We start from the raw sequence: 12,632 nt of genomic DNA on the forward strand, positions 1-12,632 counted from the left end.
TGATGCCTGTCATTTGAAATGCAACAGTCCACCAAATGCTGAAACAACGCCGTCTTTTGCAGTTACAGCATTGCAAACCCTCATATTGCAATGACAATCATGCTTTACGTAGATATAAGCACCTCTCACAGTTCAGATCTCACAATAAAATCTTCCAACAAACATAAACAAACATTGTGTTTTGTCTTCGATTGAAGAAATATAAATACAATGCACGTTTGAATTTAGTTATTTGACTAGTAAGTTAAAAAACAGAACTATTTGTGTAAATCAAAAGTTACCACTGAATCACATTCAACTAGTTTTGCAGCTAGTCAGACGAGGAGCTGATTAATTTAAAAATATCTGTCAAACACTAATTATTGTATTTATAATTTTTTTAAATTAAAGAGTAACTAAATCTCAAATCAACTTTTTTTCCTGTAGATAAATTGCATAAACTGGTCTTTAAGGTTGCTATTTTTGCTTCTGTGCAAACTGCGACATTTTCATGTAAACTCGTTTAATTTTTCAATAAGTGACCTAAAACTGTCTTTGTGCTGCCCTCTTTGGGTGTAGCAGTGAGTGCTGCAGTTGAATTTTCCTACGGGTTACCAACGTTACAGCTTGGTCGATCACAGTGCAGGATTCAGGTATAAAACCATCCCACTCAGACTCACGCCCCCCTGACTACTGAGCAGGGAGCGGGAAGGCTTTGCTTCTTGCTCAGGACAGTAACTACAGAGTGACTGCCGTTTTCAGGCGTCGTTGCAAAAGTTTCCAATAAAAAAAAAAAAATCTGTAGATTTGTCGATAGGCGTGTTTTTTAAAAAGCTGCTCAAGGGGTTTGAAAAGTCGTTGAAAATAGCGACAAAGTCACTAAGCTGGCACCAGTGCTTCTACTCAACACCTGTGCTCAACCCCACACTTGGCCACGCCGCTCAGCGACTCTTTTCTCTGCCCGCTTTGGTGAAATTTTTCAAAAATTGTTTAAATTTACACTGGAATTAGTTCCAATTTAAATACATGGAAATCAGCAGCCACTTCCATTGAAAACATTTCTGACGATTCTTAGAAGTGAAGGTTTGCTTAGGAATTTAAACAACGGCTGTAATTTGCAGCACGACGTTTGAGCCAATAATCCACTCCTGATGGCAGATATTGTAGCCAGGAATGAGAAACATTCATAATGGTCTAATGAGTTCATTTCTTTCCAACTTAACACTCTGCATGTGTTTTGTAAACATGCAGCATTCAGCCAGAGTCAGAAAGTGACTCAAACACTGGGAGAATTTAAAGCACTTCCTTTTATAAACTTGGAAAAACCCTGTCAGAAAGCAATAAGATGGGCGGTGTCTTGTTTTCCTTATATAGACACAGTTATTATTTGCAAGACAGGGATTTTTACTGTTATTATTGCACTCGGGTACTTTTTCTTCCCCCCCTTAAATCATCCACACACTGAATCAATAGTCTCCCTGAATCATCGATTTCCTAGTTGAAGCAGCCTCAGTATGGGTGTGGGTAGCCATACTTGAAAGTTTGAGGTCAACAATGTGTCAAAAATAATTCTTGAGACTAAAATATTGTTGCTACAGATGAAGGGGGAAAAAAAAATGATTCTGACATTTCAAAAACAAAAAAACAGGCAGCCAATCGAAAGCTTGACTTCCACAAAGCGGTGTTGTCGCAGGTGACGTAACGCGTCGACCTTTCGTCCCTCTGCCAAACTCACCAAACTCGTCGCAGATGCTCTCATTCTGAAGCAGGGTGGGGTGTTCGAAGGTGTCGCGACAGTACAGGATTCTCGTGCTGCCGCCCAGCGCAGGAATACCGCCCAGCGCCAGCACCGTGTGATCGATGAACAGCGAGGACGGCTGCTCTCTGAGCCGAGCCAGAACGGAGCGGTAGCGACAGTACTGGGAGTAACTGAGGACTAACACTTTCCGTCCATCCTCTTCTTGGCCTAAAAACACACACACAGGAAAAGAGCAAATTATTAAAAAGTTTGCAGAGATCCCACATGTAGCTCACTCAGTCTGGCAAACTTTATATTTAGACAACTTCTCAAACAAATGTAACACAAAGAGACCCGCTGACGTTAAAAACATGAAAATAAACAAAAACACACTGGAAGTCATCAAACTAGGTAAACAAAACAAAAATAAAACAAAAAATTAAGTATTACACAAATGAACACGAATAATATGTATATAATAAATACAATGAGAAAAAATGAACTACTAAATAAGTACTTTATTACTACAAACACCTGCAATAACCTGCAATAATATTTGCTGAATTTGTATTATCATAAATATATTAGCTACTTAATACCATAAATAAATAAGCACAAATACAAGAATATATTCATGATGAAATTCAAAGTAATCACTTTAGTGTTAATACATACATTCTTAATTAAAGGGAGTTTAAGTCCTCATGGTTTTTTAACAAGAGTTATTAAACAGGGCGTGGTGGGCCGGATGATAAACGCAAACCTGTTAGTTAAGGTGAACTAAGACCATCAATATTTTTAGAATACCAATAAAAACACCTCAAAGTTCAATGCCTGTGCTGGGAATGTGCAGCAGAGAAATAGGAAACACATTTCTTTAAGTGTTCTAGCCAGATTTTGTAGAGAGCAGCACTTAATTTTACAGGACACATTTATTCCTCCATCTCCCTTTAGCTTTTATTGCTTCAGTCGCCCTTATAGATCACCAGTTGGCTACTGGTGATATATCCACTGCTGTTATGCTGCCAGTTTGACAACCTTAAAAAAGTAATGACTTTTATTGAAGACACGGACAGATTGATGGTTCAAAACAAAACAAAAATACTGTCAGTGATTCCTGGAAAGTTTATTTTATTTTCTGTTTAGATCGACGACGCGCCCTAGCTTGATTTCTGACGACCTTATCTTATTTTACGCACACAACTATTTCGAGTCACGTTCAGGAAGTGAGACGCTTGTTTTTTTTAAACGCCGTTTCATTGCGACTTCAAATAACTCTCTCGAAAGTTTCACATCCTTTCCTCGCAGGCCCAGAGCATGCCTCGTCATGTGTGCCACAAATAAACAGAAAATCTGCATTTTGTCGTCTCGGTGCATGTTTGCAGCGCATGACGACATGCAGGGCTTTTTTTTTTTTTTTTTACAGCGGGAGGAATGTGAAAACAGATCTAGGAGAGCTGCTATTTTGCTCGACCAGTTTAGCAACAAGATAATTTATGGTGGGAAATCCTGGGAGCAGTTTAGACAGGGCAGGTGTGAGTGGGTGTGTGCAAACACGGCGTGTGAGTGTGTGTTCGTTGATTACTGACCAACTGCAGTAAAAAAAATCAAACATTGACTGCACACATCTAGCTCTATAATCAACCCTCACTGTTTATCTCTGACGGTTGTGCTTCTGTTAGAACCACCTGACCTCCATTTGTTTTTTTCTTCTTCTTTATTTCCTCCAACTCCATTACTGGTTTGTAATTAGACTAATATTCCCCTGACATGTCTGTGTGACTAATATCCGATCAGGTGTAGCCACTTACTGGCAAAAGAAATGTTGTTGTTTACTTGACTGGGCAGAACATCCTGGTCTGATGAGATAAACCTTCATAAATGCTAAGAAAAATAATCTGATGGACAAACTGTTAATGTTACACCAGGGGCACAGAGGCACAGTCACAATGACAGGACTAAAATGGAGCGTAGATGAGTCCGTCTGCTGGTGTTAGGTTGCTGAAATTTCCTAAAAAGGACTAAATGCGAAGAGCAGCTGAGCCTGATGGGGAGCGTTATTAAATTTTCCAGGTATTTGGCCATAAAGCCGAGCGCAGAGACGAAGGGATCATGACAGTTTTCACAGCTCATCCCCTGGGAGGCATAATTGTGTATAAAATTTGCGAGCAGTCCATCAAAATAGCTGTTTAGATATTTCAGACTGGGCCAAAGTGGTGGTCCACCTGACGGGCTGCCATTCCCTGCCTAATAAAAATACCATGAAGTTAAAGACTTGCAAGTGGGAGTTTATTATTCTGCGTTGAAACGTATGAGATAAAAGCGAGATGGAGAGATGTCTCATGTTGCTCCAGGAAAGTCATGCGATTTGAAACAGCAGAGACAGGAAGGAAAAGCTGGTTTAGTTATTTTACATATGGTGTATTGATGAACTTTTCACTCCGAAAATTATAACTTCAACATCTTGGCGTAAAAGCAAAGGGACTGTGGGTGTTGAGGCTCTAGTATTTAGCAACTCAGTTGTTGAAATATACAGTATTTATTAGCATAAGACATCGCTAGCATGAGAGAAATGTTATAAATTGCACATGACTTCATTATTTTCTGGCATATGTTTCGTGCTGCCAAAAGACATATTTTTTGGAAGCAAGTAAACACTGAATTTCATCATAAATACATTTGTGTATTTCTACTTATTGATTGAAAACGAGGCGGTATTTTTCTCCAAATAGAGCATTCTGGTCAAATCTTCTGAGTTTCATCAGTTAATAAATATTAAGATGTTTTTTGTGGCCCGTTATTCCTGACCTTCTGAGTTTGCAGATATATAATCAGAATGAATAAAATAAGTCATAAATGCCTGTTAGGGTACATCAAGATTTTTAAAGTTACGGTTTTTATAACCATGACCATTTTTCATCAGATCTTTCCTATAGTTTAAAAGGCTTTTGAGACGGTTAAAGAGTGAGCAAAGTTTTCTCCATCTGTAGAGATGATGCTGCTAGAAGTGATTTCTTCCTGACAAAAGCTATGAATCTGTTAGCAAGGCTTAGCTGTTTTAATAGAGAGCTTAAAGTTCTTACTAAAGCAAAATGTGAAGTTGAAACGGAGTGGAAATAAAAACCGGGATGATAAAAGTTTCCAGTCCAAACAGCTGAGGACTGTGAATAAATCTACCTCTAAGCTGAGCCGTTCCTTAATTCAGACGCTAACAAACTTGAGGTGAACCACATAAATCTCGAGCATCCGCTCTTCCTTTCCCATCTGAAGCTTTTGATTTGGTCCTTACTGACTCGACCACCTGATACCTCAGTAGTACATTATATAACACCAGAAAAGGGCAGCAGTGTGTAATGCTTGGCACGGGCCTGGTATCAATGAAGTCTATGAATGCTTGGAGCAGGCAGCCTGGCTCATCAGATAGCTAATGCTAACTTTGGATACTCGTAGTGCTGCTCTACGGAGGACAGACCAGCAAACAGATGAAATATTCTGCACAATAAGTACGTTTACGTGAGAACTATGAGTAAATTTAGTAGGTGTGTTGTATATTTCTTGCTCTAGTCCAAACTAATAAACAAAACGTGCCGTGTCTTTGTGGCCTTTTTAGAAAGCCACAAACACACAGCTGACTCCCTTTTAAAGATTCCCTTGATTCACACGTCTATACAGAGACGTCTCTGCTAGGCAGAAGGTTTACATTAATATTTAGATTTATTTTTCAGCTGCTAAAACCTAAAAACGTCAAGCAAAACCCAAAGCTTGAGGTTTTGTTCGTCTGTGTTTTATGTACAAAGACATTTAAAAATGAATATAATGTTAAGCTTATGATATATGTTGTCACTATTATGAATATAATGAATAGACTATTAATATAAGTCTAATAAATAAATACTATGACTATCAAAAATAAAGAAAACAAAAACACTGATTAATAGCTGGGAAACAAATTAATAATAATTAAAATATTAGGGTCGTAGTGGCTTTTATAACGCATACCAATGCAGATATATAATGAAAAAGGTGAGACAGTTAACTAACACCAGACTGCATCTTTCCTCCTGGGCCACTGCTCTCACACTTACTGGAGTCAACAACTCAAACACACTCCTTTAGTCTTACTTACTAAACAAATGTAAAGCAGACAGTCTCTGTTGTGCACATAAAACCGGACTCAGTAATATGACTCAATACTTGTCCCGTTGTAATAACAGGGCAGTAAAGCAAGGCATCACAAGAAAGGACACTACAGCACAGAGAGTTCATATGAGCCCTCCAACATGCGGTTTCATTCAACTAAACTCACACTCTGAATCTTGTTCTCTCCGAAAGTCGTAATATTTCGTTGCCGTACAAAGTCGACTGCATAGTTCAACAGTTGATGAAGCAGAGTCGGGCAGTTTGAAGTGCAATTTTACATAATTTATTCACAACACTGTCTGCTTTTACAAAGCTCCTAGACATGACATTCAGGAGTGTTTCTCATGGTACCTTAATTTTTCAGGGGTGGCTAATCAGCAAGTTTCTGCTTTGCTTTTTTCCCCCTTAAAGACACGGCACGTTAACAGATATGAAAACAGTATTTTTTTCCCCCCCACCCATTCTTGGTCCCTGAGGCTCATAAAAATCACTGAAATGTGCAGCGGGAAAAAGGACAGGAGGGACGCCGTTCACAGCATATTTACAGCAGCTGCATTCCCAACAATAAGTGTAATTAGTTCCACTGTGCCCCAGTATGAAGACCACTTCAAAAAGAACGATTAAAACCATTCAACCATCACACAGAGACACACACGTGTGCAGACACCTTGAGCCGCGGAGGTGCCACAGATGAATCAGCACGCGCCTCCTTGCACAGATACACGTCCAACTCACACCGCGGACGACACGTTTATTCGAGATTGCAGCATTTGTCATACGCAATTACAGCTCAGAGGTATAGAGCGGGCTTTGTTTCCAAATGTCACGGATTTTATTGTAAGCGGTCACCGACAGACCTGCTCTTTCTCCCGAGGACCCTCACAGCATTTCACTTGATTAGATTCAATTTGGAGAGTGTGCCACAGGGCATTAATAACGGTACAAAGGCGTTGGTAAAGTATGCATGTCAGCATGTGGGTATCTGTGCGTGTAATGTACGCCGAGTGTGTGTATGTGTGTGTGTACACTTTACAAAGTCCTATTGTTCCTGCGGCACAACGGTTCAAAATAAAACACAATGTTAACGGTGAGAAGCTTTCTGATTGTTTGGGGTGAGGGAGTTTTACTGCAGAGCATTATGAAATCTGATTTCTCCCTCTGGACCTCTTTCCTTTTCTTTTCAGACCCGTCTACCTGCGATGTTGTAGAGGTAAGCGTGGCATGTTGATCAAACAGCAGTGGTGTGGCAGACTATTTTCAGAACATGCTGTAAAGCTCCTGACCTCATAAACTACAACAATGTCAGGGTCATAACATGCTCCATAGGACAGCCGACGTGAGGCCCACTCGGCCTCTGCACCTCTAAATAAACGCTACCGCACGTCAAGCTGGGCGAAAAATCATCAGCCAATTACATGGAAATGTGCAGATGAAAGCAGATATTTACATTAACCATTTTAAAAAGACACATTGGTTTTTTTGTCTTCTCACTACCTGACATGAAATTTGTAAAAATTCCTGGTTTCCAGGATGGCCAAAATTACTTCCAGGCGGTAAATGCCTGAGTAAATGAGTGAGGTATATTTTTTTTTACAAATTTCTCCAAAACAAGGAACTAAGCGGTGTAATTTATGATAAGATAAGATAAGATAAGATTTATTTGTCATTGTCATCAACAGATTACGAGATTGAGATCTGCTCGACTCGAGTTAAGATGCAGGTTATGTGTATATTCATAATATACAAAGATAAAGAAATGAATAGTACAAAATGAGAAATAAATAGACATCAGAAGATGGTTGCAGCGCCTGGAGGTGTCGCAACAGAATTTACATTTATAACAAAGTGGTGTCAAGAGCAGAAGTTCGTATGCCTTTGAATTTAGTGCCATGACGCAGTATAAGGACCATAATACTAAAAAATAAATAAAATAACATTTCTAGAATAAAGACAAAATAATATGAGAATAACGTTATGAGAATTATTACTTTATTCTTGTCTTTTTTTTCCAACTATGGCCCAAATATTCCATCGGCGTAATTAACTATCGTGATTTGCAAAGCAATATTACCTTTATATCGCCTTGCAATATAAAGATGGACAGTTTTTTTTTTTTTTTTTTACTGTAAACCTTCAGTGTTGAATATACCAAAACTTTTGGGTGCATCTAACTCTTTTGCTGGACCGGGGCACCAGTGCAAAAAGCCTTTCTTGGTAATCCTGTCTGACACAAAACAATAAACTTTTAGTCTGATTCAATGTTAGAGAGTGAGAGAGTAAAACATGTGTCTTTTTTATACAGTCTATATGGTTTCAATAAAATATACTCATTTTCAAGCACATTACAGTAATAAGAGTCACTCAGGTTTATTTCTCACTCCAACATAACTTGTTATTCTGCAGCTGCCTAAAGCATAACTCTGATGACAGCTTGTCATCAAGGTTATCTCAGCTTGAGGCGGTTACAACAGAAAGCCAACACTACAAAGTGAAAAGCAGTGGAGATAAAGAAACAGAAAAATGAGGCGTGCATTTCACGGATTTGACTGATTATTGTTTAAACTCAGAGTAAACATACTGCGTTGTTTTGAAGAGCCTCCTTTTGGCCTCGTCGTACTTCAGTTACAGGTTGTTACTAACGTTTTTTAATTACTAGAATTGCCTGCCCAAGTTGATGAAACTCCCACTATTACATTGCACAAGTGTGATATTTTTATTAATCTACAAAATCTATAAATCACTCTGTCTATAACAATAAATTTACTTCCATGCCTCCATTACTCTGCTTCACTATAAAACCCAACTTTAGTTTCTTGACTGCTAATACTGCTAATATTAACCGAAACTGTTTTAATTAATATTACCGCTACGCTTGACCCTTTGCATGAAAACTTTATGGCCCATTCTGATTTTCCACATTTGCATATTTCTCTAAAAGGCAAAATTTTTTTTTAATTATTATTATTTATTATTCATGGCAAATCTTGATTTCTAATCCCAAATCTCCGTGGTCATGTTTTCTTCTCTACTAAGTGTTAAATAAAGACTTTCACCATTAAATACAACACTGAGCTTTGCAGTTTAGTGTCTAAAAACTGACCTGACCCATTAAACCAATTAAAGCACCTCCACGCTTATTCCAACCCCCGGTAGGGGTGAATAAAAATCTATTATTGAAGTTCTCACCTTGGAAACTAACCTAAAAAAAAAAAAAAACAGTAAAAACTCCTGCTTTCAGCAATAATTGTTTCTTAGAGGATCGCCGGTAACACAATCTTCCCACAATCTTCACAGGTTTTCTGCAGAGTTCAGATATTTTGCGTCCAGTGAACCATTTGTGTTGATTTGGCATCACTGTGTTGGTGAAAGACCCACTGATGACCCATTTCAGGTTGGAGGCAGATCTGTCACATCGGAGTAAAGCACAGAGTTCCAGTTAAAACTCCCAGCAGCATTTAGAAAAACCTCGCATGTTTAAGTTTGTGACGGTGGAACCCGAAACGCCTGGGATCTCTGCCAAACAACCAGCTGGCATGCAGACTGGGTCTCATGGTTCGTGACCTCAAGACGCCCCTTTTTACTGCAGATATCTAACAATAAGTAAATTCTGCTCACTGTAAGTGGTGGCAAGATAAATGCAGTTGCTAGGTGAAAAGAGCCTAGCAACTCTTTTCACGTGGCAGATATTTTCAGTGTAAATATGTGCCATATTTACACTCAAGGAAAAACAGGAAGTCACAGAATGCAACAGAAACTCCCTAGAGACGTTAAACAGCTCCAGAAAATGTACAAATTAAAAATGTGATATTTATGCTACAGATTCTCTTTGCGATGCGAGCGATCAACACAGTAGCTGTCTCCAGCGTGGCGTGTTTATCAACTTGTTTGTCTCTAAGCAGAACTTTGTTTAGGTGCAGACATTTCTTACTTGTGGATTGCCCCAGTAAAGTGAATTACAATAATGCTATCAGGATGTGAGAAAGCCACAGATGAGTCCTGCTGCGTCCTGAGATGACGAGATGGGGCTGATTTTACCAACGCTCCTCAGACTAGCCTAGTGTCACTGAAACATGCTTATTGTTGAAACTAAAAGGAGAAGGCAAACTTTCACAGCTAAGATATGGATACAGCTACTGTTTTACACCAGTGATTGGACTCCAACTTCACATTTAAGCTGCTCAACCTCTGATGACAGGAAGATGATTATCAGCATACAAAGCTTTCAGCTTGGAGGAGAAACATTAACCAGGAGGAATACCACCAGCCAGCCACAATTTTCAAAATATTGGGCCAAAAAAATGTAAAGGAAAGGAGGAAAGAAAGTGAGAACATGGACAATTCCTGGACACATTTAAACATGAAAAGATGTAATCTCCAATGCAACATGAGCATCACTCATTGTTAGGACACAAGCATTTTTTCCTTTTAGTGCTGGGTCTGAATGGGTTAAAGCAACATATTGCTCCATTTGATTGCAGAGATTTTCTGACCCCCTTGCAGTCTTTGATCTCTGCAAAAGTCTAAAAATCAACTCGGAGAGAACTCAAAGTTGCTAATAATACGCTTGGAAATCCGTCACAGAGATTAAATGCAAAACAAATGCAAGCTTTAATGTGAAACATGATGAAATGTACAACTTTCTTTCTGCAACTTTGCTCTCTCCCTTCCGTTTGTCTTAAAAGGTTTGATTTCTCCTCAAAGTTTTTTTTTTCCCCGACAGCTGAACCCTCTGCTCTCGACGTCGACATATTTTCTTACAAGAATCTACAACCGATCGTCCCCCCGACGCCCACAACACACTCCTTCTCAACCTGACAGGTTTCCTCTGTAATCCAGACTTTTGTCTTCCTCACAAAGGCATTTCTATAATGTCTGCTGATTTGAAATTGGAAGAACATAATGACAAGTCTGTGCAGCTAACTATTGATGATCAATCAGTTGACCAATTAAAGCTGACCTGGTTTTATGAGGCACATTCACATCTTAAATAGATGTGAATGTGCCGCAAAGAAGGTGCTGAGGGAAATATTGTGTTTTTTTAAATTAAAATTCATTCAAATAGTAGAAAATGCACTTGATAGCAAAGACAGACACAATAATCTGTTGGGACGTTTCTTTTAGCTGGAGCTGGGTTTATGCGTTTGGGACAGATGTTGGGAAATTTCACTCAAACATTGGGTCACACATTATAATGCAGTTTGTTATGTTATTAAAGAGACTTCGAGGGAGCATAATCATTATTCACAGAGAGTCACTTTAAGCTAAACAGCTGAATTACTCACAGAGCATTATAAATACAACAAAATAATAGGTGTTAAAAATGTGCTGCATTATAATATTGATGTTAATGGGTTGTGTCTATCTATCTATCTATCTATCTATCTATCTATCTATCTATCTATCTATCTATCTATCTATCTATCGATCTATCTATCTATCTATCTATCTATCTATCTATCTATCTATCTATCTATCGATCTATCTATCTATCTATCTATCTGTAAATATTAGCTGTTTATGTTGAATGGAGTGTGCATTTAAATGTTAACATAAATCCCGTTCCTGCAAAGACACATTCAGATGAAAATATTTCCCTGTCTGTAAGCGACAGGTCAGCAGTCCACCTCAGCCTGGTAAAGTCATTACCTACGGCTGCTGTCAAGAGACACTCTAAAAATAAGGATCTCAGTCTACTCCGGCGTAGTATAAAGCTGCTGGCTGCAACACGGGTGCCCAAATCTGGATCATAAATATGGCAAAAAATAATATTTAGCCACACAAGATGGATCTAATACTTGATGTGGGAAACATTCGAGCCAGCCAGCTCCTCCTTTGATTAAGTGACTGCAGTCATGGTGCAACAGGAGTGGAAATAATGAGAACATGCTCCGACGCTATACGACACCGGAGAGGATTCAATAATATATATTTTTTTTGCTAATTACACCAAAGGAAGAATTTCTCTTTCATAACAAGCATGGCGAATCACATCATCATAATCAAAACCTCAGAAATGCGACGGGCGACATGAAGCCCATTAGTTGGGGTTAAAACAGCAGTTCGGCTGAATGAAACGCTACATTGGATGATTAGATAAAACATCACTGATATCATTACATTTCATTACAGAGCCGGAATATCTAAAGAGTTTATCTGCTCCTCCGCATCACCTGCTTTAAAACTTCTGCTACATTTGACAAAAAAAAAAAAAAAAAAAAAAAAAAAACTACAGGTAAAAAGAGAGCTGCTGACATTTAAAAGCAAATCCGTGGTGGTAAATTTAAAAAAAAAGGAATAAAATCCAACGTGATTCATGTAAGCTGTGTCATTTCATATTTAAAAATATTCCCACTGTCCACAAGCCCTGACAAGATCACCCCGGCGCACACGAGCGGGAAAGAGCTGAAAAACCATTTCTCTCATGCTCCCTGTCGCCCGCCGTAGTCCTTAAATCACTCATTCGGCTGAATTTTGCTGTTGTCAACATTTCCACATTATCTGCTTGGCCAAGGAATTTACTGGATTCCCCCCGCTGCTTTTAGTGTTGCTGGAGAGAAACAGCAGGGTAATGTAAAACTCGCGGCCAATAATGTCACTTTCATATTGGACTCTTACGGGGCTGTTAAAAGTATTTACCCCCGTACAGATTCTCTGCTTGTTTTAGTCACACTTAAATGTTTCCGACCGTTAATCTAATTTTTATATCAGGCAAAAATAACCTTCTATATTTTAATAAGCAGTTGTATAATGATTTTATTTAGGGAAAATAGCTACC

At 38.7% G+C, this 12,632-nt stretch overlaps 1 protein-coding gene across 1 annotated transcript in view; it reads right to left on the bottom strand.

Moving 5' to 3' along the window:
* The window catches only part of arid5b (AT-rich interaction domain 5B), a 106,287-nt gene that overhangs the window by 58,892 nt on the left and 34,763 nt on the right, over positions 1 to 12,632 (bottom strand). The window contains exon 4 of the mRNA XM_028006646.1: positions 1,715 to 1,945. Within this exon, the coding sequence (XP_027862447.1) occupies positions 1,715 to 1,945 (231 nt within the window). The remainder of the gene's footprint in view (positions 1 to 1,714; positions 1,946 to 12,632) is intronic.

This window comes from Xiphophorus couchianus, chromosome 22 (assembly GCF_001444195.1).
Source record: "Xiphophorus couchianus chromosome 22, X_couchianus-1.0, whole genome shotgun sequence".
In the NCBI taxonomy this organism is placed as follows: domain Eukaryota; kingdom Metazoa; phylum Chordata; class Actinopteri; order Cyprinodontiformes; family Poeciliidae; genus Xiphophorus; species Xiphophorus couchianus.